Genomic DNA, 27,382 nt, shown 5'->3' with positions numbered 1-27,382 from the left:
ATAAAATATTATAAAAATAAACAACTTAATACGTACTATTTAATTTTAAACAACATTGTATATCCAACAATTTGAGGAATAGTTTTTAAAATACTTATTATTTAAAGTGAGAAAATATACATACAAATTCATTGGGCTAAGAAAAAAAATATAAACCGGGAAAAGAATATTTTAGATCAAATTTGAAACTTTCGAAAGCTTACATTTGAAGTAATTTATATGCTGTAGCTAGGCGGTTCTTATAAAGCCAAGCGGCGACCGTCATCTGGTTACCCTCACAATCATGTCAGCTACCTCAACGAGTGCCAACACCGTGGCTGGACCCTCGCCGAACGATATATTCCGGCCACCATCCGCCATGATTTCTGGTGATCTTGCAGACGACGTCGTTTCAAATGTCACTCAGTTGCCTTTCTCTTCTGGAAACCCCAGAATCGAAGAAACCAGAGGAGTCATGCATCTCTACCGTGACGACATCTCCCTTTCTTCTTCTGATCTTCCTGTAAGCGGAGATTCTATTTCCTTGTTTTTTTTCCAACCTGAATAGGTAGTCTGTGTATAGCATCAATTCTTATGCGCCCGTTTGTTTCTCGGTAAAATATTTCCTCCAGACGCTGTGTCTGTTTCGGTGCCTATTATTCATATGTAAGGATTTTTCCGACAATATGAACATTAGTTTTTTCGTCTCGAGAGGCATTTTTATGGATGATTAACGGAAAATTACATGATTGAATAAGTAATATTGCCTGCTGACAATATCCCAAAAATGGAGCCCTACTGCCGCGTTTGATTGCTGGGAAAAGAGAACCATATTAAAGAGGAAACAACAATAGTTGAAATCTTCAAACTGCTGCTTCAACTTTGAAATGATCTAGCGGTATAGGGCTGAGTTTGGTTGTTGAGAAAGTGTAGGAACAGAAAAAGAAATCAGGATAGGAAGTTTTCCATCTTTATTTCATCACTTGGGAGCAAAGGATTCTTATGTTCAATAGCTCCGCTAAGACTTTGAAGTTGAGTTTTCAGATTCTGTTTAAAGAAGCAAGGCAAGCATAAGCATATGACTCTTAGATGATATTGTATTTCTTTTCCTTATTCTTCTCAGCAAACAAAATAGAAAATAGAGAAACAAGAAGTAGAAGATAATGAAACAAAGAAGGCTTCATGGGAAAGTTTTCTGCCCGAGTTTTTACCCTGAAAGAACAAATAGGGGTTGAAAAAAGGAAAAAGAAAAATAGGGCAACCTAAAATTTGACTTCTAACAAAATTACATTAGGATTTTCTTTGCTGGGATTTGCTTATCAAAATCTGAATTGCCTTTTTGTTTTTTTTTTTGTTTTTAATTTTTTTCCCCTGATTTTTATAGAATTTCCAGTAATAAATCCAAAACCTTGGACCTTGATGTCTCAAGAACTAAATTATGAATTTCTCTTTGTAGGATTTGTTTCTCTTTATTGAAGATTGATACGGAATTTGAATACCTGTACAAATTCAGACTGGAATTCTGACATTGAAGAAACTTACAAATTATTTTTGTTTTTAGTTATTTCCTTGGAAGATATGTTTGTAAGTTTATAAGTTTTAGAAGTAATCTTCTTTTTTGCTTCTGATGGTTAGGTTGGAAGGAAAGCTCTTGTCTGTGTCCTTGGGGTGCCAAATCACATGACATATGCAGATTTCTGCCAGTTTTGTGGTTCATTCATTCAACACATGTTGGAAATGCGAATTGTCAGGTTGAATTTCCAAACTTTAGGTCCTTCCACTATTTTTTGAGATGGAGTCTTGGTTTGTTATCCTTGATGATTCTCATTGTGATTATTGTTGTTGTTCTCTTGTCTTGTTTGGGGATTTAGGAATGATGGAATAGAGGATCAATATAGTATTTTGATAAGGTTTGACAATCAGAACTCTGCAGATAATTTCTGCAAACATTTTAATGGGAGGCGATTTTCATCTCTTGAGGTTTGCTTTTGCTCTTAGCTTCTTTCTATTATTTCCATTTCTTTATTGTAGAATGTTCAAGGATTGATCACCTAGGAAAATTCATTCTCGTGGTCTTGTTGTTATTGATATTGTTTATTGCTTATCTTTTTGATAGAGAATTTTTTTATTGATTTTGTATTTGAATGTAGGTAGATGTTTGTCGTGTGCTTTTCACAGTTGATGTGCAATACACAGGTTCAATTGAACATGCACAGGCTTCTCCTGCAAGTTCAACTGAGCAGCCCACCTGTCCTGTCTGCCTTGGTAGTTCACTTCTTTATTTATTTATTTATGTTCTGAAAATAATTGGTTTTTTTATGGTGCTTTATCTGCCTATTACATAGTCTGGGAAGCTTCATAGCTTATAAACAGAAGTAACTTTAAAAGAGAGAAGAGACATTCTCCAAGGATCAAAATTCTCTTATTATTTTTCTGTTAATTGCATATAGAGTACAAAAAGTTCAATGAGACATGCAATGTATTTTCTACCAATTTACCAAAATCAGTTCTCCTCTGCAATGACAGATCTCAACAACACAACCAGAAATATATGAACTAAGGATGGAAATCAACACTTAAGATTTGAGCTTACTAGCTACCCTTCGGCTTGTATATATCCTGTCAGGTTGGGTAACCTCGAGTTGGACCAAAAAATTTATGAAGTCTGATGGTTATATAAGTTGAGGATCTCTTTATTAGGATGAGATTATCCTTGTTGAATGAATCCCCTTTGGTTATAGTTCCTTCTGATACCAAACTTCTGACTTAGTTTATCATGTAACTATAATATGTTGCATGTGCAGTTCTGTAATGGTTAAGTTGCCAATCCAGAAAATTCTTTATTCTTGTTCTTAAATTGTTTTTTATGTTTTTAAATGTGATTTAAATATAACTTCTATATGTAGTGCTTTATTTTAATCATTCTCTATCTTTATTTAATTCTTTTTTAAAACTGTTCTTAGAAAACAAGTAAAAAATAACTAAAAGATGTTATTTGAAAATATTATGTTTTCTGTTTTTAAGAACATAAGACTATTTTTGGTTTTTAAGAATTGAAAATTGTTTTCTATTCTTTGGTTTCTAGCTACCAACCTTGTTTTCTTGTTTTTTGGTTCTAAGAACAGAAAATTGTTCTAAAAAACAGTTATCAAACAGGGCCCTATAGTCTAGCACTTATATTCCAAAAGGAAAAGAAGCCAATATTGTAGTTAAATTTGAACTACATGGTGATATTCTTGCATTTGAAATATAAAGCATTTAGTTTCCTCTTCTCTATGCTAAACATGATAATTATGATGGATTCAGTACTGGTTTATCATATTCTCACTGTTCCTTCACTCCATCATGCTGTGGAAAAAAATTGCTTGCTGCATTGTTTTCTTTTTTCCCTCCTGAATATGTAGCAATCAGTGTTCAACCTTTTAAAGTAGTTAGAAGAGCCAATAATCCAACCTTAATATGTTCACCCTATCTTTCTGGTTTGATCTCTGGTGAGTTCTTAATTAAAGAAGATCTCTAATTAGCACTTCAAATTCTATCTGGCCTGTGTTTTGATGGGAGCACCTATCACACAACAAGCAGACCACCTGAATTTGGTTCATTCTTGGGTGGCAAATGGCCTGTGTAGTTGAAATCTTGCCTCTATTTGCTCCTGGACTAGAGAGCCCAAGAGGAGGAATGAGGTTCATCACTGCTTGGATTAATTGAGATTCAATTTGAACTCAAGTTGCCATGAGGTGATGCCTGAGGGGGTGGTAAACTGTGTCAATGGTATCCTTTGGTGCGCCTCTTTTGGTGTTTTTATGCAATTTGCACTTACCTATAAAAAAAAAAAACTGTGTCAATGGTATCAAAAAGGAATGAGCCACAAACCCATGTTTTTTTTTTTCTTCTTGTTTTCAATTTATTTTTTGTTTTTTTGTTTTTTATTTCTTTACAACAAATAGGGAAAGAAGCCTATGTTTGCAACAATCATTCCTCAGATGGAAACTTTCTTTCGTAAGACACAACCATATAGAGTTGAGAAAGCATTAGTCTTAGTCACTACTTAGAGCTTCCATGTTTAGTAAAAATAAACCTAAGTGAAAAAAAAAAGAAAAAAAAAAAGAAAAAGGAAAAATGCCCCTTCTACTTTGAAAGTATCAAGGCCCCTTTCCTAACAATCTTCTTGCATTCACAACAAGGTGCATGGCTTGGGCCTCCCTTCCTTTAAAGGTGATTGGACCTTCTCTGTCTCCTGCTGGATTTTGTGTAGAAAATAACACATTAGGCATGGTATTTAAATATACAACCAGTTCTTTTTTTTGTACTCTTTGTTCCTTATCCTGCCTATATTTCGATTTGGTTTGGTTCACTATCTCTGATTAGCACTCCAAATTCTATCTGGCCTATATTTTGATGAGAGCAACCATCTATAAACTATGTGAATTTGGTACCCTAGCAAAGGATATATATATATATATATATATATGTATGTATTGTGGCAAATGGCCTGTATAGCATCAGAAACATGGCCTCTGGTTGCCTGAGGACCAGGCAAAGGAGAAGGATGTTCATCACTGATTGGATAAAAAGAGAGATCTAAGTTGAACTCATGGCACCGGTTTAGTATCAGAAATCTTGCCTCTCGTTGCTTTAGGGCCTCTGACTAGAAAGCCCAAGATAAGAAAGGAAGTTCATTACTGCAGAGAGACCTAAGTTGAACTCTAGGTACCAGAGGTGATGCCTAAGGAAGTGGTAAGCTCTCAGTATCAGGAAGGAATGAGCAACAAACTATTTTCTTTCATTTGCTGCTTCTTATGGAGAGACTAGGATCGGGACATCAGTGAGATTCTATATTATCATTTCTTTATTATGAGGTAGATGTCAATATAAGTAAAAGAAAGAGGGAAGGGGGGGAGGGGAAAGGGGGGAAAAAGAAACTATTGCTTTGTTTTTTTGCTAACTCAAAATGGGCTCTCATTGCTTATTTTTAATTTGTATTCTCCATACTCGCATTTTTTATTTGCTTTTTCCCTTGATGGTCCCTTTTGTTTCATTTCCCTTATTATACTCATCAAAAAATAAACTTGCTTATTTAGGATTTGAGCTGATCTTATTTGTACCAACATATTGTAGAAAGACTAGACCAAGACATCAGTGGGATTCTTACTACTATATGCAATCATTCCTTCCACTGCTCTTGTATATCAAAATGGACAGATTCTTCTTGTCCGGTGAGTGATTTTGGTAATTCTCTCTCTCTCCCTCTCTCTCTCTCTCTCTCTCTCTCTCTCTCTCACATACATGTGCGTGTGTGTTCCTATCTGTTTTCATAGCTCTGACGGGAATTGATGTTTTCTTACTGGAATGATTTTGATAAAGGAAAAGTAGTGTGTATATATATATTCTAAAATCATCCTTGTAGGTTATCTATGATGGTCATTTCCCATCTAAGCAGATTTGTATTCCATATTTATGATATAATCCTTTTAAGTTTGTTGCAACAGTTTATCTTCCATATGTCCTTTATATTCAGAAGGTTGAGCAAGGATTTGTTCTACTTCTTATTGAAGACTATTAGAATGACTAATTTGGGCTTTAGCTGGAATGTCAGTTTATTTTAGTTAGTTGATTGTCTATAAGGATTCAAAATGGTGCAATATTAATTTGAAGTTGTGATGAAATTTTAATAAAGAATAAGGAACAAATCACACAAAAAATAAAAAATAAAAACCAGCCTACCTCCATGGTGAGAAGAAAATAAATCCACTTTCAACAGATGACGAAGTTACAGCCCTCATGACTTCTCTACTCTCACTTTCTCTATTTCTCTATTTCTCCTCTGTAGACTTCCATATACAAATATATAGAGATTTTAAACTCAATTCCAGGATAAGAATATATCTTCATAAGAAATCCTATCTCATTTAGAAAACCTTAAAATAAGTTCTCTTCTATAATAAAATTGAACAAATGGAGATCTTGTGAGAAAGTAGGGGGGGATGTTAGTTTTCTCTCTTTTACCATCTCTTGGGTACTCCCTTTTGTGGTGGAAGGTTTGTTACTAGGATGAGATGGGAGTTTTTCGGGGAAGAACTAAAGTGTGGAGGGTAACTCCTTTGTGCCTGTTTTAGATAATTTGGCAAGAATGGAAAAGGAAATCTTTTGACAGAATGGAGCAGCCAGATCTATCTCCAAAAAATTCAGTCTTTTGCTCCCTTTCCTGGGTCTTGTTCAGCTTCTCAAGCTGGTCATTTTTTTTATATTTTATATATTGGTTGGATTGTGAATAGTGGGTGGTTGGGTGTCAAATGGAGTTGTTTTTTTGTCCCTTCTCCATCTTTAGCTCACTTTGCATGCCTGCCATGTACTTGGGGTGTGCCTACCCATTTTTGTTGGGCATGTCCTAATTATTTCTTGTCTTGCCTATAAAAAATAAAATAGAGAATGGAGGAGTCAAGTGGAGTATCGAAAGGTGGTAAGTGCTGGTTTTCCGTAGAATCTAAGACGTTCGAAATCTCCTTTGAAGTGGTTTGAGGTAAACTGAGAGGAACTAATTTGGAAAGGAGCAAGGGCTTTTCCTCTTGGATAAGATTTGGTGAAAAGAGCTTAAGTTTACTGTTGGAAGGTGTGGAAGCCTGGTGTAGAGGTGAGTCAAGTTCGAGGCGTTCAAAAGTTTGGGAAAAAGGAGGAAGAAAGTTTAGACCGGAGTGCCGTTCTAATGAGGCTGGTAGGTTCTTACTCTGCTCGGTTAGAGATGTGGAGGCTAAGAAGTTCTGTCTTGTTTTTCCAGAAGGAATTGGTTTAGTAGGGGGTTGGTTTCTGTTGGCTAAGAAGTTAAGGGCTCTTGGGGTCTCCACTCTAGCTGTGAGGTATAGCTTCCCAGTTGTTCCAACCATTGCGAAGGTGGGGAGTAGTGTCAAAGGTTTAGAGAATGAGTCAGGTTCGTTTGCAGAAGTAGTGAAAAGGAAGATAGGAGAGTTAGGGGATTCTTTAAGGTTGCACCTAGGGGACCGGGATCTGCTGTGCAGGGAGGAGCAGCTTGGGTGTTGTTTGGTGGGCTGTTTTGGTGGTAGTCTGGAGTCCATTCCTCTACTGCCTTCCTTGAAGAGGTGGGTGTTTGAAAGTTGGTTGCTTAAGGGGGATTTAAGAATTTCTAGGCTGGGTGGGGCCCTTGTGTTATTTGAGTTTCAAAATAAATGGGAAGCTGATACGGTGCTTTTAAGAGGGAGCAGACGATTCAAGAATAGAGAATTTCTCTTGCAAAGGTAGGGACCGGAAGTGGGATGTACTTGGAAAGAGAGCCACGCTAAGGAAGTTTGGGTGAGGGTTGTAGGACTTCCTCTTCATCTTTGGAGTAGAGAGGTTTTTAAGAGAATTGGAGAGTGTTGTGGGGGTTTGTAGCTGTGGATGAGGAAACTGTTTTCTTCTCTCAACTGCAGTGGGCTCGGATTTTGGTTAAAGCTTCAGGGAAGAAATGGCCAGGATCTTTGTAGGTGGAGGCTGGAAACTCTTGTTGGGAGCTTAGCCTGTGGTGGGAAGCTTCACCGCGGGTGTTGCAGGCTGAGCCGAGTTCCTGGTTGTAGATGAAAAAAAGGCGTGAGGTTGGGGATGAAGGTGGGGGCATTACACGCACTGGAGCTAAAGTACGGGAGCCTTATTTTGAATTTCAAAACAGGGGGTCAGATGTGCAGGTGGCTTGTGGCAGTGGTCAAAGGCATGCATACGATGATAGGGGTAGGCCGGTTGTAGCTCCTGCTGAGGGCTCTTTTGCGAGTGGGCCTGGGCCCAAGTCCGTTGGTTGGGTATCTTTTAAAGGCGCAAGTGGGCCGGTTTTAAAAGGAGCAAGGGGCTGGGCCGAGGGCCTTTCTTCCCAAAGTCCAGTGGGTTCAGGCTGGGGAAAGGTGTCAAAGGAGCATTTTGGGCCTTTGATTCTTGAGGCCCATCCTAGTACTTTTGGGGAGCCCGCCTTTTTTAGGGCTCCCTTTGCGAATGTCGGGGATAACGTGGGGATGAAGCAGGAGCTCCTGGCAGTGGGAGAAATCGGTGTCGAGGGTGCGTCTCTTAACCGTCTAAAGCTCACCGACGAAGCGCTTTTGGATGAAGCTTCTAGGTACCCCTTTCACCACAAACTCTCTCTCCTCTCTTTGGGGCTTGGGGCTTCTTCTCCTTCTCCTTTCTTGGGGCCCGTTGGTATTGTGATGAGGATGGAGGGGACTTCTAGTGGGTTGTTTGAGGCAGCGGAAGGTGCAAGGAGTAGGGTTCCATTGCGTGAAGAGATGTCGGAAGTCTTTTCGGCCAGGGAAGGGAGGATTTTGGCTCCGTGGGCTGCGGGAGGCGGTGCAAGTGGGTCCGAGCTAGCTATAGTCCCTTTTGGATTGGGTTTGGAGAGTCCTTTAGCGGAGAGGATGGCCCTTCATCTGGAAGAGGGGGAGGGAGAAGAAGGTTGGAGTTCCAGCTGCCTTGCGAAGTTCAGTCGTTGTCTGGGTATGCTGACAGAAGGCTTTGAGGAGGAAATATTGTACCTTTTGAGGAGAATGGAGGGGAGAATTGAACAAAAGAGCAAGGAAGGGGTGTATAGAAAGACGAAGTCTTTGACTTCAAAAGCTAATAGGGCATTAAAGAAGTTGGAGTGGATAGTAAGCTACAAAAGAGCTAGAGTGGCTACCTTTGTAGGCACGTCTGGAGGGGCTTCTGGATTGGGGTGCAAATGAAGATAAGGATTTTATCATGGAATGTAAGAGGGGCAAACAATAGTGATAAGAGAAAAGTCATTAAGTTCGTTATAAAATCCAATAAAGTGGTTGTGGTGTGCCTGCAGGAAACGAAAATCAAGGAAATGAGTATGGGGCTTGTCCGTAGTCTTGGGGTGGGAAGATTTTTAGATTGGAGGGCAATTAACTCTAGGGGGGCAGCTGGAGGTGTTTTGGGACAATAGATTGGTTGAATTGTTGGAGGTGGAAGAAGGGATGTTTACAGTTTCATGTCGGTTTAAGAATTGTGTGGATGGGCTGAGGTGGGTGTTCACTGGAGTATATGGGCCGGTGTACAGTAGGGATAGAGAGGTTTTCTGGGAGGAGCTCGGGTCAATAAAAGGATTATGGAGAGACCCCTGGTGTGTGGGGGGAGATTTCAATATGGTCAGATATCCAGAGGAGCGTAGTAAGGAAGGTGGGCTTTCTACTTCAATGAGGAGATTTACAGATGTGGTGGAGGATCTGGAGCTAAGGGACTACCCTTTACAGGGGGGGTCCGTTTACCTGGCAAGGCGTGTTAAATAACCAATCTCAGTCTAGGCTGGACAGGTTCTTATTGACAGATGATTGGGACAATATGTTTAATGGGGCCGTGCAGGGGATCCTTGCTAGACCAGTCTCTGATCATTTTCCCATCCTCCTTGAAGGTGGAGGTTTGAAGAGGGGTCCTTCACCGTTCAGATTTGAGAACATGTGGATGGAGGAAAAAGGGTTCATGGATCAAATGAAGAGGTGCTGGGGGAGTTTATCTTTTATTGGGTCTTTCAGTTTTGTTTTGGAGGCAAAACTAAGAGCCTTAAAAGATATCTTAAAGATTTGGAACAAAGAAGGAAGGAGGCTAAGGAGGCTTATAAGACTTGGGTGTTGAGGGAAGAAATTTCTTAGAGACAAAAGTCTAGGGAACTGTGGTTGAAGGAGGGGGACAATAACACTAGATTCTTTCACAGGATGGCGAATGTCCACAACAGAAGAAATTGGCTATCCAAGTTGAAAGTGAATGGTTGTTGGTATACGGAGGAGAATGATTTAAAAAATAGTGTGGTGGGGGCGTTTAAGAAGCTGTATACTGATGAAGGGGGGTGGCATCCTTGGGTTGAGGGGCCGTCTTTCATGAGGTTAGCTAGCAATGAGGCTGAGGGGCTGGAGATCCCTTTTTCGGAAGGAGAGGTGTATGTAGTGCTGTCAGATTTGGGCAAGGATAAAGCCTCCGGTCCGGATGGCTTTACTATGGCTTTTTGGTTGTTTTGTTGGGACGTAGTAAAGATAGAGATCATGGGTTTTTTTAGGGAATTCCATGAAAGGGGCAGATTTGTTAAATCTTTGAATGCAACCTTCTTGGTCTTAGTTCCAAAGAAGGGAGGTGCAGAATATTTGAAGGATTTCAAACCAATTAGCCTTGTAGGTAGTCTACAAGTTGTTGGCCAAGGTGTTGGCCAATAGAATTAAAAAGGTGATGGGGAAAATGATTTCGGAGTCCCAAAGTGCCTTTGTGGAGGGTAGACAAATTTTGGATGCAGTTTTGATTGCAAACGAGACTGTGGACTCAAGGTTGAAAGACAATGTTGGAGGGGTGTTATGCAAGTTGGATATAGAGAAGGCTTATGATCATGTTAGTTGGAGCTTTTTGTTGGCAGTTCTTAAAAAGATGGGTTTAGGGGAGAGATGGATAAAGTGGATAGATTGGTGCATCTCCACTGTGAAATTCTCCGTTTTAATTAATGGTTCAGGGTTGAAGATCAACTTAGAGAAGAGTGAGTTGATCCCGGTGGGAAGGGTGCATGATATAGAAGGATTGGCCTTGGAGTTGGGTTGTAAAGTGGGTGGGCTTCCTTCTTGTTATCTGGGATTGCCTTTAGGGGTACCTTTCAATTCATTGGCTGTGTGGGATGGGGTTGAAGAGCGTTTTTGCAAAAGGCTTGCTATGTGGAAGAGGCAGTATATATCTAAAGGGGGGAGACTCACCCTAATCAAAAGCACTCTTTTTAACATGCCTATTTACTTTATATCTCTCTTCTACTTGCCAAGAAAAGTGAGATTGAGATTGGATTCAAACATAATTATCTTAAAAAAGAGAACAAGCTAAAGAACAAAGACTTGTAAAAATTCTTGAAGCCTAAAAAAAAAAATAGATTTATTTTCATTTCCATCACACTTAGATCAAACTTTTTCTTTATCATATTCGTATTACACTTTGCCTCATATTTTGCTCTAAGTGCCTGGTTATGCTCATGAGTAGATGCTCATTGCTTTTCACATGACAACAAAGCTCCATTCACCTCCTCCATACTAAATTTGCTTTCCTATCCAACAAAGTACTAATCAAGTTGTCATCAAATGAGCAGTGATAGAAGTATATCCTTGTCTTCTTTGATTTTTAAAATTTTTATGCTCTAAATGTGGATTCTATTGAAATGCCTAATGCATCTATGATCTTTTCCATCTGCTGGCTATTTTTTTTTTCCACATGCAACTTATTGGTTTGATTCTGTAACGTATATGGACTTTTCAATTTATTGTATATTACTCTAGCTTTTTCTTCATTAATCACATTTTGGATGACTTTATCCGTCTAATGACTTGAAATGCATCACTCACAACCTTGCTATCTATCATAAGCACGAAAACTCCCATATAAGTTTTCATATCTATGTGGTGCTTAGACACCCCTCTAAGCTAGCCTTCCCAAAGCCACATGAGAGTATAACAAGAAACCCACACAATCACACACCAAACTATTGGGCACCAACCCGAACTTATATTTTATTACTTCACTGAATAAGAATACAAGACACGGTTTTTAGCAAGACTCCCATAATAGCAATGGTGAATTCATGCTCTCTAGATCTCTGTCTCTAGATCCATGTGTCAAGGAGGCTCTCTCGTCCTCATTTTATAGAGTGGTTGCTATCCACTCCTTGTTAGACTAGGAGTACTCATCCTACTTCTACTGGGACTCTTCTTGATAAGTCATAACACCAACCACTCCTAGGACTCTAAGTCCTACTCAAACTACAATTACAATTTCAATAGGAGTCAAGACTCTTACTCATGCTAGGCTCACAATCCAACTTCAAGCCCAACTCTTTAGGCTGTTGTTGCATGCATCTATATATAGCTCGTGTGCCTTCCAATCTTTCTTTTAGTCCACACATCTAAGTCACATTCGTGCCAAGGCAACATGCTCTTGCATTCATCATGTTGCTACTACATGCGCCTATGTAAGCAACTCTTGTATTTGTAAAGCCCTCTTCTTGGTCTGCATGTTTGAATCTCATCCATGCCAAGACAACCAATTGTCTTTATGCCCATGTCCCATGTCCTTGCATCCATGGGTTGCATCACATCTTGGCTCCTTGCCCATGGTTACCTACTTTAGCAAGAGTCATTACCATCCTTTGCTTATGTCTAAAGCCTACGTCTCTTCCTGTTGCTACTCTGGCACATGCCACGTCCCATCCTCCCTTAGTGCAACGAGTCATGACATTGCATCCATGAACCCTTATCCATGCATAAGGCATTGCGTCCTTGTACATAACATCCCACATTATGTCTTGAGTTAGCTTCGTCGTTGTTGCATCTCCACATCCCATCCAAGCAACAGAACATGGCGTTGCGCCCATGGCTCTTCAAGCTGCCTTGCACAAGGCATTGCAACCTTGTGTCATTGTCGAGAGGGAAGTCCGCATCATGCCCCATGCCATTGTGACCATGGGTTGCATACCATCACATGTCATGGAGCCTGTTAGCCCCTTGGCATAGACCATGCAACACTAAGGCATCATGAGGTGGCACCTTGGCCCTATGAGTGACCTTTGATGGTAACAAGGTGGTACAAGGGCGCAATGCCTTGTGTAAGGAGATGACTGGGGAGTCGTGGGCACAATGCCATGGCTCGGATGTGCTGACCAAGAAAAGGGCTTGGCTCGCACAAGGGTTGTTGTGCATAGGCGGATGCAGTAGCAACACAAGGAATAAGAAATTAGGTTGCCTCGGAAGGGCTGTAACGCTTGGGCAGGTGCATGGAGTCGTGCACACAGGCTATATGTAGGCCACGCACACAGGAAGTGCACGGGACACACACAAGTTGAGCACATAGGAAGTGCACGAGCCGCGCACATGAGACTCTTAGTCAGAGTAGGACACTGAGTCCTAATGCCCAAAGGAAGAGACTCTTAATGCATGAGACTCCTAGTTCGGATGGGAAGCAGAGTCTTGATGCACAAGGAGATAGAGTCCCAAAGTAAGAGAACTCGAGAATGCATGGGAGTTTTTATTTCCATTGTAATTATAATTGTAGTCTAAGGACTCGGAGTACTAGTGGGAATGGTCGGTGTCATGGCTTATGAGGAAGAGTCCTAGTTGAACTAGGATGAGGAGTTCTAGTCTAACAAGGAGTAGGTGGCAGCCACTCTATAGAAGGGGGATGAGAGAACCTCCTTGAGCACTTGTACATTCACATAATCATATACAATGGGATCTAGAGAGAGATCTTGAGAGAGCATAAGCTAGCCGATGCTATTGTCGGAGCCTTGTTAATTTATGTATTGTATTCTTATTCGGGATAGTAATAAAATACAAGTTGGGGGTAGTGCCATGTAAACTCGTGTGTGCTTGTGTGAGTTCTTTGATTTAATCTCGTGTGGGTTATTGGAAAGCTGGCTTAAAGGGGTGGCTAAGCGCCACACATACGCAAAAATTTGGTGTTAGATTTTGTGTGTGAGACAAAGCCCATGTGTTGCCCCATGTACCTTGCTCATATTGGAGGCCTTGCACCGAGGCCCCTTGGTGTGGCCACACCCTCACTTAAGGAGCATTTTAGGCCGTTTTAAAAGTTTCTGAAGGAGAGATTACCCATGCTTGAGGAGGAATAATGAATTTATAAAACAATTAAAAAATCCATAAATTCTCATAAACCCTCTTGCTACTAGTGCATGTGTCTTGTGTGCGTGTGACTTATTGTGCGCATGTCTCATGCATGTGTGTGCATAGCCTGTTGTGCAGGCGTCCCGTGCGTGTGTGTGGCTTGTTGCATGTGCGTCTAGTGTGTGTGTGTGCGCCATGTGCGTGCACCCTGTGCATGGACCTCGTGCACGGCCCATGCGTGTGCCCCATTCAAGTGTTGCAACCCTTTGCCTATTTGTTGCCACAAACCTTCCATCACCTTGTTTTTTTCCTCAGGGCTTCCCTCATGGGTGCAAAGCACTCACCCATGAGACCCTTAGTGCCACATGGTCCGTGTCAAGAGGCTAATACTATCCATCTTTTCCAACTTGTTACCCTTCATCTTTATTGTTTGTTTGATTTTTCTAGTAATGCATTGTGAACACATTGTTAAATTAGGAAATCCTTTATTCTCACATCAAAATAAAAAGTTATTCTTGTTATTGAATTTCTCCACCTCATCCTTGGATATTCATCACGGTTACTGTCATTGAGCTATCTTAATTCTAACAATGACTCTAGTACAACTTGTTATGAAATTACAATAACGAGCAAAAACTGAACCACACCGCACACAAATGAAGAGTTATACATGTTTTGGAAAGACCCGCCTACCTCCACGATTAGAAGAAAATAATTCTATTATCAATGGTATTGCAAAGTCAAAAGGCGCATTGCTTCTCTCAACTTTCACTTTGTCTCTTTCACCTCTTTGGATTTCCATGAACAAATAAAGAAAGATTTTAAACTCAATTCCACACTAGGAGTCTATCTCTATTAGAGATCCTCAAAAGAATTTCTATTCTACAAGAGACCTCAAACTGAAGGAGTTCTAATGAAGGGAACTTAACCAAAGCAAGAGTCTAAGGCCACATAAAAGTCCAAGAATGCAATATTACAAGACAACTCAAGAAGTGAAGGGGGTGTAATTTGTTTTCTATCCATATGACCTCTTGCAAGTTTTCCAACTTATTTCATGCCCTTTTCCTGTCTTCTTTTCTGTGAGATTGAGACAACTTTAAATGGGCTTCCTATAGTTGGTTTAAGGTAGGAGATAAAGGCACACCGTATGGATAGGAATACTGTTTGCTCTCCGAAAAGCATTAGTGGAATGGGGCCCCTTCTACTATAAGATCAAGATTTAATTGGAAATGGTTATGGGGGTTTGCAGTAGGGATGGAATGCCTATGGAGAAGCTGATCATGTGAAAATAGTAGTATAATTTCATGAAATGGTGGTTTAAAGAAGTGAAAGGAAATTATGGGGATGGGGGTTAGCAAGACCATTATGAACAGTTTTGAGGATTTTGTTAAGAAGTTAAGGAAGCATTTGGAAATTCCTCTTGTGAAGGAATTTGAGCATCTTTTCATCATCACTAGGATAAGAAAAGCATGAATGAAGACAATATTGTTATCCCCCATCTTTTCTCCGTAGTCTTCTGGCCCTTATGTACCTCTTTCGACCCCCCCTCCCCTTTATCTTTGTCGGCCGACTTTTCAGGGGTTAACAAGTTTTCTTTTGGTTCTATTGGGGTTGTATCTTGTCCGAAAGGTGTGATGTCCCTAGTTGTCAAGTTTAGCTAAGAGTTAGAGGGTGTTTCGTTTCTTAGGGTATCTCAAAACAACCTTAGTGAAGCTCTTGTCTTGGAGAGATGTATGTCTTTAGAGTCAAATTTTGCACAGTTGGAAGATTTTCTTTGTGAAAGTATCTCTCCTTCAAAAGTGGATTCTATTAAGTAGATTTTGGGATCGCTGAATGTCAAGATTGTCAAATACAATGAAGGTAGAATTTAGTTCACCAGAAGTAATGGTAGTTCTGTGGAAAAGGTCTATTCCAGAAGGAAAAATAGACCCTCTTCCATTGTCCCTAGGTCTCCTTAGTCTTCTAGTTCCTTTGGTGGTTTTTGGGCTTTTTCAGTTTTATGAAAATCATCAGTTGGGATACCAAAGGCCTTAGTTCCAAAAAGAAAAGAAGGGTAGTGAAGGATCTTCTTTGTCATGAAAATCCGGATGTTGTTCTGTTAGAAGAAACAAAGAGGGAGTTGTGTGATAGAAGGTTTGTGGGTAGTGTGTGGAAGGTCAGCAACAAAGAGTGGGTTGTTCTTCCAACTAGTGGGGCTTCGAGAGGAGTGGCAATATTCTAGGATGCTTTGAAATTTAAGTGCTTGGAGGTTGTTTTAGGGTCTTTCTCAGTAACAATCAAGTTAGATTCTGTGGATAAAGGGTCATTTTGGCTATCTTCAGTCTATGGTTCTAATTTGTCATACTTTAGGAAGGATTTTTGGTTGGAACTTCAAGATCTTTCAGGCTTAACCTTTCCAAAATGGTGTGTTGGTGGGGATTTCAATGTCATAAGAAGAGTTTCAAAAAAGTTAGGTGGCTCCAGGGTAACCCCAAGCATGGACTTTGATGATTTTATCAGAGAATGTGAGTTAATTGATCTGCCTCTTTAAGAATGCATCCTTCACTTGGTCTAATTTGCAAGAGAACTCGATTTACAAAATATTGGATAGATTTTTTTTTTCTAGTGAGTGTGGGAGTCTGATTTCCCTCATTGCATCCAAGAAGCTCTCCTCAGATTGACTTTCGATCATTGCCCAATTGTGCTGAACACCAGTCCTTTTATTTGGGGGCTGACACCTTTTAGATTTGAAAACATGTGGTTGCTTCATTCGAATGTCAAGGATAAATTAGGTTGGTGGAATGAGTGTCATTTTGACGGGTGGAAAGGTCACAAATTCATGAAAAAACTATAGTTTATCAAGTCAAAATTGAAAGAGTGGAATAAGGAGACTTTTGGAGACTTAAAAGAAAAATATTCTTTTAGACATAGCAGAGTTGGATGAGAAGGAAAAAGAAGGGAATTTTCTCTTGAACTAGCAGTAAGGACTATAAGGAAGGGGGAATTGGAAGAGGTACTGCTAAAGGAAGAGGTGTTTTGGAGGCAAAAATCCAGAATCAATTGGAATTTGAGATTTATTAGGGATTTTAACGAGACAACTTGCTTCAGGTGTTGAGGGGTCTCAGGATAACTTGGGAGGAAGATTCGGTTTTTTGGAAGGAAGGGGGAAATGGGCAGTTTAGAGTAAAGGAAGCGTACAACCGGTTGGATAGGCCTTTGGAGGTCGTTTTTCCGAAAAATAAAATTTGGGTGGAGAGAGTTCCAACTAAAATTATGTTTTTTGCGTGGGAAGCCACTTGGGGGAAGATATTGACTCTTGATAGCCTCCAGAAGAGAGGGTGGCAGCTTCCCAATCGCTGTTTTTTGTGTGCTTGTGAAGAGGAAAATGCAAATCACATTCTTATTCATTGTACAGTGGCTAGAGTGCTGTGGGATTAGTTGGGGTTCAGTGGGCTTTTCCTAAAACTGTAAAGGAGGTTTTATATAGTTGGGGGCGTGCTTTTGTGGGGAAAAAAAGGAAAAAACTTTGGAATTCCATTCTGTTATTTATTTTTTGGACGGTTTGGAAGGAAATGAATAAATTAACTTTTTAGGGGGGGGGGGGGGGGGGAGTTAGCAATTCAGAGGCTTAAATATTCTTTTGTATGTAACATTTGGGGTTGGGCTAATTGTATATTGGTGAGGAGCCGCATTCCCTTATAGGATTCCTGGAGTGGTTAGCCTCTAGATGAGGGGTGGTGAGTTATTGGTTTTTTGCTTGCAAGGTCTTAGCTGCCATGTATACTCCCTATATACTTTGGGGCTAATTTGCCTCTTTTGAATGAATTTTGTGCTTGCTTATAAAATAAAATAAAAATCTAGAATCAATTGGAGAAAGGAAAGGGATTGCAGTTCTAAGTTTTTTCATAAGGTGGCCAATGGTAGGAGGAGTAGGAAGTTCATTAAATCCTTGGTGTTAGAAGACGAGGTAGTTTTAAATAACATTGAAAGCATTTTAGAGGAGATTAAGTGCCATTTCGGGAAATTATTCTCCAAGCCTTTAGGTGGCTCTTGGAAGATAGAAGGTTTGAATTGGTTTCCTATTTCAGTAGAGAATGTCGAGTGATTGGATCGCCCTTTCTTGGAAAGGAGATTCACAATGTTGTGTTGCATCTAAACAAGGAAAAGGCCCTTGGTCCAACTGGTTTCACAGTTGATTTTTATCAGGAATGTTAGGAGACTATTGAGGATGATCTTTTAAGAGTGTTCTTAGAGTTTCATAATAATGGGATAATAAATCAAAGCACGAATGTCACCTTCATTGCTCTAGTGCCAAAAAAGAGTCAAATAAGTAGGATCTCAGATTACAGACCCATTAGTTTGGTTACCAGTTTGTACAAAATCATAGCCAAGGTACTTTAAGGCGTTTGCGTAAAGTTCTCCAAGACACCATTTTTTTAACTCAAGGTGCTTTTGTTAAGGGATGACAGATTTTGGATGTCGTCTTGATTGCAAATGAGTTGGTGGATGAAAAGAGGAGTTCAAGGGAGGAAGGGGTAGTCTTCAAAATTGATTTTGAAAAGGCTTATGACTACATTGATTGGGATTTTTTTTATCATGTTCTTGAAAGAAAAGAGTTTAGCTTAAGATGGAGGTCCTGGATGAGGGGTGTTTATTTTCGGCGAGTTTTGTAATCTTAGTGAATGGTAATGCTAAGGGTTGGGTTAAAGCTTTTAAAGACCCAAGACAAGGAGATCCCCTTTCTCTTTTTCTCTTCACCATCGTGGCTGATGTTTTAAGTAGACTAATTGTGAGAGCAGAAGAGAGAGGTGTTTTTGTGGGGTTTTTGGTGATTAGAGATAGGACTAGGGTGTCTCATTTACAATTCACGAATGACTCCATCTTTTTCTCTTGAGCATCCTTGGAAGGGCTATAGTCTCTTAAGCTAATTTTATTAGTGTTTGGGCATTTGTCAAGGTTAAGGATTAATCTAAATAAAAACACTCTCTTTGGAATCAACATTAGCCAAAGTCAAATAGTCAGGTTGGTTTCTCTGCTTGATTGTGTAGTCTTTGATTGACCTTTAACGTACTTGGGTTTTCTTTTAGGGGGAATCTAAATTCGATTTCTTTTTGGGACCCTAAGTTGGTTAGAGACCCTATGAGGTTGGATGGATAGAAATGAGCCTTCTTGTCCTTAAGTGGTAGAATCACCCTAATTCAGTCTTATTTGTCACACATCCCAAACTACTTTCTTTTTAAGATTCCAACCTCAATTGCTTTAAGGATAGAGAAAATACAAAGAGATTTTCTTTGGTTGAGTTCGGGAGAGGGTAAAAAGGATCATTTGGTCAGGTGGGATTTAGTCGGTAGGCCTAAAGAGTTTGGTGGCTTAGGGTTTGGGAAAATTTCTCTGAGAAACCAAGCTTTATTAGGGAAATGGCTTTGGAGGTACCCTAAGGAAAGGTTTGCCCTTTAGCACCAACTTATCTTGAGTATCTATGGGACATATTTGAATGGATGAGACGCCAACAATATAGTTAGATGGTCACATCGTTGCCCTTGGAAGGCTATTGCATATTTGCTTCAAGTTTTTTCCACACACACTCGCTTTGTGGTGGGTGATGGGACCAGAATTTGTTTTTGGGGAGATCTGTGGTGGGGGGATCAACCTTTTTATTTACAATTTCTAAGATTGTTCAAAGTCACCATAACAAAAAACTTTCCTATTTCAGCTATCCTAGGTAATAACACTTCTTTGTCTTGGGATTTCACCTTTCATCGCAATTTATTTGATGCGGAGATTGTGGATCTTGAAAGATTATTGTCTCTTTTTTTCCAGTGTTCATTTATCTCCTTCTATTCCAAATGCGAAAGCTTGGGTTCCGTTCTCTTCAGGAGTTTTCTCAGTAAACTCATTTTTTTTAATCTTATCTAATTCTCAGATTCTATTCCTTTCTACCCTGCTAATTTTTTGTGGAAGTCAAATGTCCCTTCTAAAGTTAGGGTCTTTGTTTGGTTAATGACATATAAGAAGGTAAATACCAATGACATGCTACAGTTGAGGAGACCTTTCAAAACCCTTAGCCCTCATTGGTACATCCTTTGCAGGGGGAGTAGTGAGACGATTGATCATCTCTTCTTGCATTGTTTGATCAGTTTGGGTTTGTGGAATAGGATCTTTTCACAAGTGGGAATGAATTGGGTTCATCCAAACAGTATTCGTGATATGATGGTGATTTCCATCAAATGTTTTGGGAATTCTAACAAAGACAGGACTCTCTAGAGGATAGTGTGTATCTCTTTGTTGTGGATTGTGTGGAGAGTGAGGAACGCTAAGATTTTTGAGGATACTTGGAGGACGCCGGAGTTGATGTGGGATTCGCTTCAGTTCTATGTTTCTTTTTGGGTTTACTGTACAAACATTTTTAAACTCTATCCTTTGAGTGTAATTTAGTTTAACTGGTTATCAATTTGCACACCTAAGGGTTGGGTCTACAGGGGTCTGGGTTTCTTATGTGTATAGTCTTTTGTCTTTTTGTATAGCCCTCCTTGTTTAGCGGAGGTTTTCTCGGTTTTTTTATTAGGTTTGTACATCTTGGGGAGGAATCTTCTCATGTTTTTCTATTTTAATACAATTGTTTGTTTCTGATCAAAAGAAAAATATGAAGACAATGTTGTTTTGGGCTCAGGAATAGATGCCTTCGATTTTTATTTTTACTAGGAATTTTATGACTCAAGAAGTTGGAGAGTCTAGTGACCTTGTTTAATGCTTTCTATTCAATAGGTTTTTCGAGGAGTGGAAGTTGTGTTGGTTTAGAAAAGAGATATCTAGAAAAATGGTGTATATCATAGGTTTGTGGGAGTATCAGAAAATTGTACCTGAATTCACATAATAATTATTTGACTCATGTATAGAAAAACAGGATATAAGATGAAGCACATAAAAATTTTCACTTCCTTTTGCTCTTCATTTGATAATAAAGAAAGTATAAAAGTATTTATACTGCTGATCAAGTATAAGAAACCAGCACCTGCATGTTTGAAGTATTGGCATGAACAAAGAAGGTTGCATTCTTCTGTTTAGTTCTCTTTGAAGAAATCAATAGATTTGGCAATCCTTCTAGGCAAAATCGAGACGGTAAAGTTTTGGAAGCTCAAGGAAGCATTCAACACATGAATCAACAATTAGGTGCCAATAGCCAAACTAGCTAAAATTCATTTCAATAATTTAGTCAGTGCAGGTAATTTGCTTTGCATAAATAAGGCAAAATACAGACTGTTACATGTTTGCAACCTATTCTACCCAGACTCTCCAACTTCACCCAGTATAACCTATGTTGATATAACATGCTATGGGTGTGGGTGTAGGATCTTGTCAGATACTATTTAATTGCATTACTTTCATTGATTTTTTTAGGTATAGAAAAGAAAAGACGAATAAAAGAGAAAATGGGGTTTCTTACGAAAGATATCTTTTCTTTGATTAATTTCTAATTGATTTTTCTTTTTTATTTCCTTTTATTATTCCGTCTCTTGGTGTTCATGCTCGTCATTGAAACTCATTTAAGCCAAAGTCCCTTATCCTAAAATTTGTTAAGTGTGAAGGATCAAATACCAAGACATTTACCCATATCCGAAAATTGTACCCAAACCATTGCAACCTAGTTGGCAACCAATGATAGTTCTTATCAGTTTTTCCTCACATGCAACAAATATGTAGAATTATGTTAAATGATAAGAACTGTAAGGATAAGTTTACTTAAACTATGAAGTGCTTGCATTTGATCCATATGGTTCTTGAAGCCAGCAAAAAATAAAAATAGAAATTGATGTATAGCAAGAAATTTTTATAGCATAACCTTATGTAAGATGTATGTTCATGAAGCCAATGTGATGTGACCTCTATCATCCCCTATTTTCCTTGCAAAATATTTAGGCATGATTTGTTTTTTATCCTTTCTGTTGTCCAGGTTCCGCTTGCAAGTTTTACTTTAATTACTTGTGTGTTTGAATTAACATCATCTATTAGTAAGTCATATAGACACTAGCTCTTACTTTAGAGTGTAGATACTCCACAATTATTTTTTTGATGCGAGAGAATTTGGATTTCATTTACAAAATAAAGCGAAATCTCTTCTTCTGTGGCTGCTCAAGCATTTTTAAGCCTGAGGGTCTGGTGTACTTATCACCAGATAAGCAGATCCTGCACTTGTATAGCTGCTATTTCATCTCACCTGTGATTTCTGCATAGTTTTATTGGTATAAAAATGTTGTGTTGCCTGTTGTTGTCTATTCTAAAGGAAAATTTTCAGGGAAGGTACTTGAGAGCTCACTTGGTTTCTACATTTTATTTCAGGTATGCAGATACTGCCAGCAGCAGCCTGAAAAATCAGTATGTATTGTTTGTCAAACTTCTGAGAATCTCTGGATTTGTGTTCTTTGCGGTTTTGTTGGTTGTGGGAGGTAATAAATCAATTTTCTCTTATGAGTTAACTTCTTTCTAGGGATTTCCCCCCACCTTCCCACCACAAGTACAGATATTTTTTATATGCATTTGCTTATTAAGAAAATTTTGATGCAGGTACAAAGAAGGCCATGCTATAAGACATTGGAAGGAAACCCAGCATTGCTATTCTCTTGAATTGGAAACCCAACGTGTGTGGGATTATGTTGGGGACAACTATGTTCACCGTCTAATCCAATCTAAAACTGATGGAAAGCTAGTTGAGTTGAATGCTCATTGTGCGCATGCTGATCATGGTTGTGGAAGTTGTGACTGTAGCGATGATGCTGGAATTAGTGAGGTTCTTTTGAACAGCAGAGTTGAAGCTGTAACTATTTTATTCATCATCTTTAAACAATTCTTTTAACCTTAAAAGCTGCTACGTTCCTTATGTTCAATGATACTCATTCCCCAGTGTTTTTTACAGATTGTCAATGAGTACAATGATCTCCTCACTACCCAACTTGAGAACCAAAAATTGGTAAGCACATTCCTCCATTCTTTTTTTAATCAATTGAGTTTGTGTGTGTCTATGCAGACATAATTTGCTCCAGAATTTTGCATCCCCTGATATTTCTTTTGTTAGCCCATCATAATTACTTGATAGATGCAGAAGGTTCTAACTATTTAGGATACAAACCTTGCCTGCCTGTTATATTAATCTCTGCTCTTTTGCTTGTAGTATTTTGAGTCTCTACTGCGAGAAGTCAAAGAAGAAACTGAGAGGGAAATTTCTGAAGCAGTTGAGAAGGCTGTGACTTTGAAACTACAGAAGTTGCAAGCCAAGCTGGATAAATGTGTTAAAGAGAAGAAATTTCTTGATGACGTAAGGACATTAGACTTCTCAGAGTGATCTATGTGCATGCTTTATTATTAAAAGGAATTAACAAATGGTTGCATTTGTATTTTTTTGAGTTATTTATATATTTTACTAGGCTAGCTAAGAATTTTCCTCTCTCTGATTGTAGCTCAATGAGAATCTTTTGCAAAATCAGGAGATCTGGGAAGCAAAGATAAAGGAAATTGAAGAGAGGTATGGCTATCTTTATTTCTGCATCAATCAAAAATCCATTGCAACGAAGTTTTATAGGCAGTATCATGTAAACAGTGCAAAAGTGAAGTGATGTGTTCTGGTTGTACTATTGCAACTGCTCTGAGCTTTTATGCCTTCTGTGTTTAATCTGAAAAATGGGATACTGATTCTGTGAATTAGGAAATCTGAGAGTACTTTTAATACTGCAATTGCAATAGCCATCCTAGTTTTGGCCACACCTTGAATTAGAGCCAAGAAACAATATCTATTCCCATTCCATTGTTAAGACTTCTTTCAGGAATTGGGGTCAAATTCTGGAATACTTTTTCAATAATTCCCTTCATTTCAATACATGAAATTAAGCCTGAACAGAGAGTCTTAGAATATTCCTATTGAATTGAGCAAAATTCGATGATGAGACCATAATAAGATCTTGGAACTACAAGAGAACATGAGATGGTTGTGGAATAACCCTTACCTCTCATTTATGGACCAAGCCTGATCGGATTTGAGTATCCAAATTGCTTTTTACATTGCTTGGCATTTCAGATAATAATCCATCACTCAAAAGAGTGCTGCAAAATGAGATGGGAGCTATTGATGCAACCGACTATGTAGGACATTTTTTGTGTCCTTAGAATGAGTGTTACTGAATTACCATAACTTGTTAGTTGGCTGCATATTCTGTTGATAATCAATGAAACTATAGTAGGAGCAGTGCCAGCTTCTGGAAAGAGCCAACACTTAATGGTTAGTTCCACCATTTTTTTTTTTTTGATCAATAATGGTTAGTTCCACCATTAAGGAAACCTACTACTCAATCCCCATCTGAACCTCGAATGTAATCTCTCCATTTTCTGTTGAAGGGAAACAAGAGAAGTATTAAGTCTCTCTATATGCTACTTGGCATTGACATCTAGTGAACTTTGAACTTTTTCCAGGGAGAGGAAGGTTTTAAAACTTAAGGATGATAAAATACAGGAGTTGGAGGAACAGGTAAAATGTTTTTAGTCAACCTTGTTGGATTTGTCTATCTTGTTTGCACCATTTAAATTTTTGCAAATCATTGATTATGGTTGGGACCTGCATTTTTGCTCTTGTACTTGCAGCTTGGAGATTTGATGATGTTGATAGAAACAGGAAAGGCAGGAGCAGCTACCAGCCATCAATGAAATTAAGGATGAGCCTAAAATGGTGGAGCAACTGCAGCTACAAACCTCAAACGAAATCAAGGATGGCGCCATCCTGGCAATACCAGGAGAGTCGTCTCCAAGAAGTAGCATGAAAGGGGCCTAAAGGACTAACAACCGGAAAAGAATCCAAGGATGGATGGTTCCTATATTGTCTTATATGGGGCTTTCCCACGTTTTCTTTCTGCTTTTCCCCTCTAAAGGTAGGTTTATGGAGGTTTATCACTGTTATTGTAGCATCATATGATCAAAACTGAGATGTCCCACAGATCCTTTGTGTACATAAGTCATTGTTGTATTCTGAAAGTATAGTTTAAAAAATTATTTCCTTGGTTAAAAGGGTTGATACAAAAGTCAGTGGAAAGCAGAATGTTACGGTCATCTGTGATTTTGTTTGGAAAAATTGGCATTATTCATTTTAGCTGTTAATTTGGACCAAGGGCGGGTTGCTGAGTCAAAGTATGGGCATTTATATGAAAATATAGCTAAAATATCAATATTGGAAAATTTGGAAAGTAAATTATGATAATTAGTGGAGTTCTAATCAGGGGAGATTTATAATTACATTTTTCTCGTCTTTTTTACCTCAGTTTTCTTTTTGCCTTTTTGAAAAATAAAGGCATGGGAAATGATCCTTTCGTCCTTTTCTTTAGCCTCAAACCATTCCCACCCAGGAACCCTGAAGTAGGATGCTTTGTCTTTTTTATTTTTATTTTTAATATAAAGTGCAGGATATATATGGGAGATAGAAAATTAGGTGGGGAGGATAGGAGAGAGAAAATAGTAGCGGAGAAGAAGAGGGTGAAGATGGTGAAGGAAAATATAGGGATTTTGAATCAACATGTCTTGAGGTTGAAGAAAGGGGCAAAAGGATGTCTTATTGAATTTTTTTGAAAAAAACAAGATCAAATTTATTTATTGATGTTTCTAAGATTTTTAATTTCAAGAATGCCTTTCGGAAGAAAGATTAAAAAATGTAACTTTCTTATTACACCACCCTCTTCCCTTCCATTCTCCTTCATTTGTTGAACGAAATCAAAGCTTCTTGAGAATGGTTAAGAAAAAGTTTATTTTCTATGATCAAATGAGTGAAGAATATGATTTCCTTTTAAATGGCATCCCTACCACGTGGTGGTGGCCTGGTGGGAGCCCATTTTAAAAAATTAATAAAAGATAAAAAAATTAAAAGAGTGAAACCTAATATATATATATATGGGTCTTGCTACGGTTCCAGAAAGTGCTTTTCGGTACCATACCCACTTTTTTGGGCTAATAGGGTAGAGACACATGACATTTTAAATAAAATAAAAAAAACAAAATCTCTTCTTCAAGTCACCCAACCGGTTGCCATGGGAAATAATCTCATGCAACACACATTGTTACATTTATTACATTAACCAATTATAAATTTGTTTAATGTAATTATTTTGTTTAGGAAATTTTTTTTATGAAACAGAAAAATAAATAAATTTTTGAAAAAATAAATTACAATTTATTTATTTTTGTACTATAAAGTGATTAAACCCCTGTAGACCCCCCTTGAAGAGCCAAGGGGGTTAGTTTTTTTTTTTATATATATATCATAAGAGGAGCCGGGCAGCAGCTGAGGTAAGTGGGGGGTCCCTCTTTTCTCCACACCCGGAAAATCAGCTGCATAAACGTGGGCGGCCATGCTGGTGGTTGGCAGACGACATGCTGCTGATGCGAGGAACAGTGGGGCAAGTAGAGGCTTGCGAAGGAAGACAAAAACAGGAGATAAAAAAAGGAGGTTTTTGGCTTTAAGCGGGGATTCCATTAGTGGGAGGACGGAGAGGAGAGCTAGCTGGTTCCATGGATCTTAGAGGAGAAAATACGGGTGAAACTGAGTAAGCATTGCTGGAGGAGCTGAGGTACGACCAATACGGGCCCCTGTATTCTGGATTTTCTCATTTTCCTTTTCATTTACTGTCGATTTTGAATATGATTTGTCGTTTGTTTGGGCGTGGATGATCATAGGCCGCAGACTTGTTGTTGATCTCTTGTTTGCTGTGATTTTGCTATAGTTGGTTTTTGTCTCGTTTCCGTTAGTTCCGTTTGAGCATGGTTCGTCCCTGCTGCCACTTTTCAATAAAATATCCAAATGATACCTGTGTTCTTGTTTGAAATATGTCAGTTTCACTCACTGACACCCAGACCCGTTGATTGTAACATGAGATGTGGTTTTTGCTGGTTAATTTTATTTCATTCTTTTGTGCTCTGTTTTCGATGTTATCCTTTGTTTCTGATCTATTCAAAGCGCTAAGTATCTCAGTCGGGTTAGCCATCTTGGTTGGGGTGCTTGTGGGAGAGTTCCATGTGTATGAGTTTTCATGCAGACGGGAATGTTTGGAGTGTATGTAAGACGCGTGAACCGCTCTCAGGGAATGTTGAGAGATGCTAAAGGGAGTACCCTGAGGATGGAAAAGCCACTATTGATGCTCTAGTCGTGGAATAGGTCACCATGGAGGTTGGAGTTGTTGAGGTCTCAAGGCAGCGACATCTCTTCGTGTTTCATCTTTCGAAGCAGCCATTCTTGGGGCTGTTGGAGAGATTGGTTAACCCTCATGCACTCAGCATCAAGATGTCTTCATTAGTCTATACTTTGCATCTGTATGATATAGCAAATGTCAAGAAAGGTCAGGACTGATCCCAGTCACTACAATACCCCCTCTCAGGTTCAGGGTTTCACAGGAGCAGCTGAATCATCCACGTCCTTCATCACCTTTTATCTTTCTACACTACACCACCACATACCCATTACCCTATCACATCTATCGTTCATCATCACGTCCTCACTCATGTTATCCCTGCCCACGTATGTACCCATCTCCCATGCCATGCACGTCGCCACTTCCTTCTAAGTCCATCAAACCTCTTCCATTCCACACCTACACACCCCTTTCTCTCTCTAGACTTATTGATACCCATTTTCTACATTTCATGCACCTCACCGTCCTCATAATACCCGTTCCGCCTCTCACCCATCACACCGTGCACCTCACCACCTCATTACTCACCTTCCCCATCCCTCCTCATGCATACGTACCCATCTCTCGTGCCCACTTTCATGATACTCGTACTCATCATCTAACCATCCG

General features: G+C 39.1%; 2 protein-coding genes across 2 annotated transcripts; both read left to right on the top strand.

The window, feature by feature from the left end:
* Window positions 1–252: 252 nt before the first annotated feature.
* LOC117924332 (BRAP2 RING ZnF UBP domain-containing protein 2) lies at window positions 253–24,669 on the top strand. Its single transcript, XM_034842945.1, has 12 exons — window positions 253–502; window positions 1,615–1,730; window positions 1,851–1,959; window positions 2,130–2,244; window positions 5,098–5,195; window positions 21,897–22,003; window positions 22,122–22,371; window positions 22,471–22,524; window positions 22,726–22,869; window positions 23,012–23,076; window positions 24,018–24,072; window positions 24,186–24,669. The coding sequence occupies exons 1-12, from the start codon at window positions 284–286 to the stop codon at window positions 24,246–24,248; spliced, it is 1,395 nt and encodes a 464-aa protein (XP_034698836.1). The 5' UTR covers window positions 253–283; the 3' UTR covers window positions 24,249–24,669.
* Window positions 5,215–18,552, top strand: LOC117924334. Its single transcript, XM_034842946.1, has 2 exons — window positions 5,215–8,465; window positions 18,308–18,552. Exons 1-2 carry the CDS (start codon window positions 7,548–7,550, stop codon window positions 18,335–18,337), a joined length of 948 nt encoding a protein of 315 aa, XP_034698837.1. The 5' UTR covers window positions 5,215–7,547; the 3' UTR covers window positions 18,338–18,552.
* Window positions 24,670–27,382: the final 2,713 nt, after the last annotated feature.

The sequence above is a fragment of the Vitis riparia genome, chromosome 10, assembly GCF_004353265.1.
Source record: "Vitis riparia cultivar Riparia Gloire de Montpellier isolate 1030 chromosome 10, EGFV_Vit.rip_1.0, whole genome shotgun sequence".
Classification (NCBI taxonomy): domain Eukaryota; kingdom Viridiplantae; phylum Streptophyta; class Magnoliopsida; order Vitales; family Vitaceae; genus Vitis; species Vitis riparia.
Note: the sequence above shows the minus strand (reverse complement) of the source record. Positions and strands in the feature narration are given on the sequence as shown.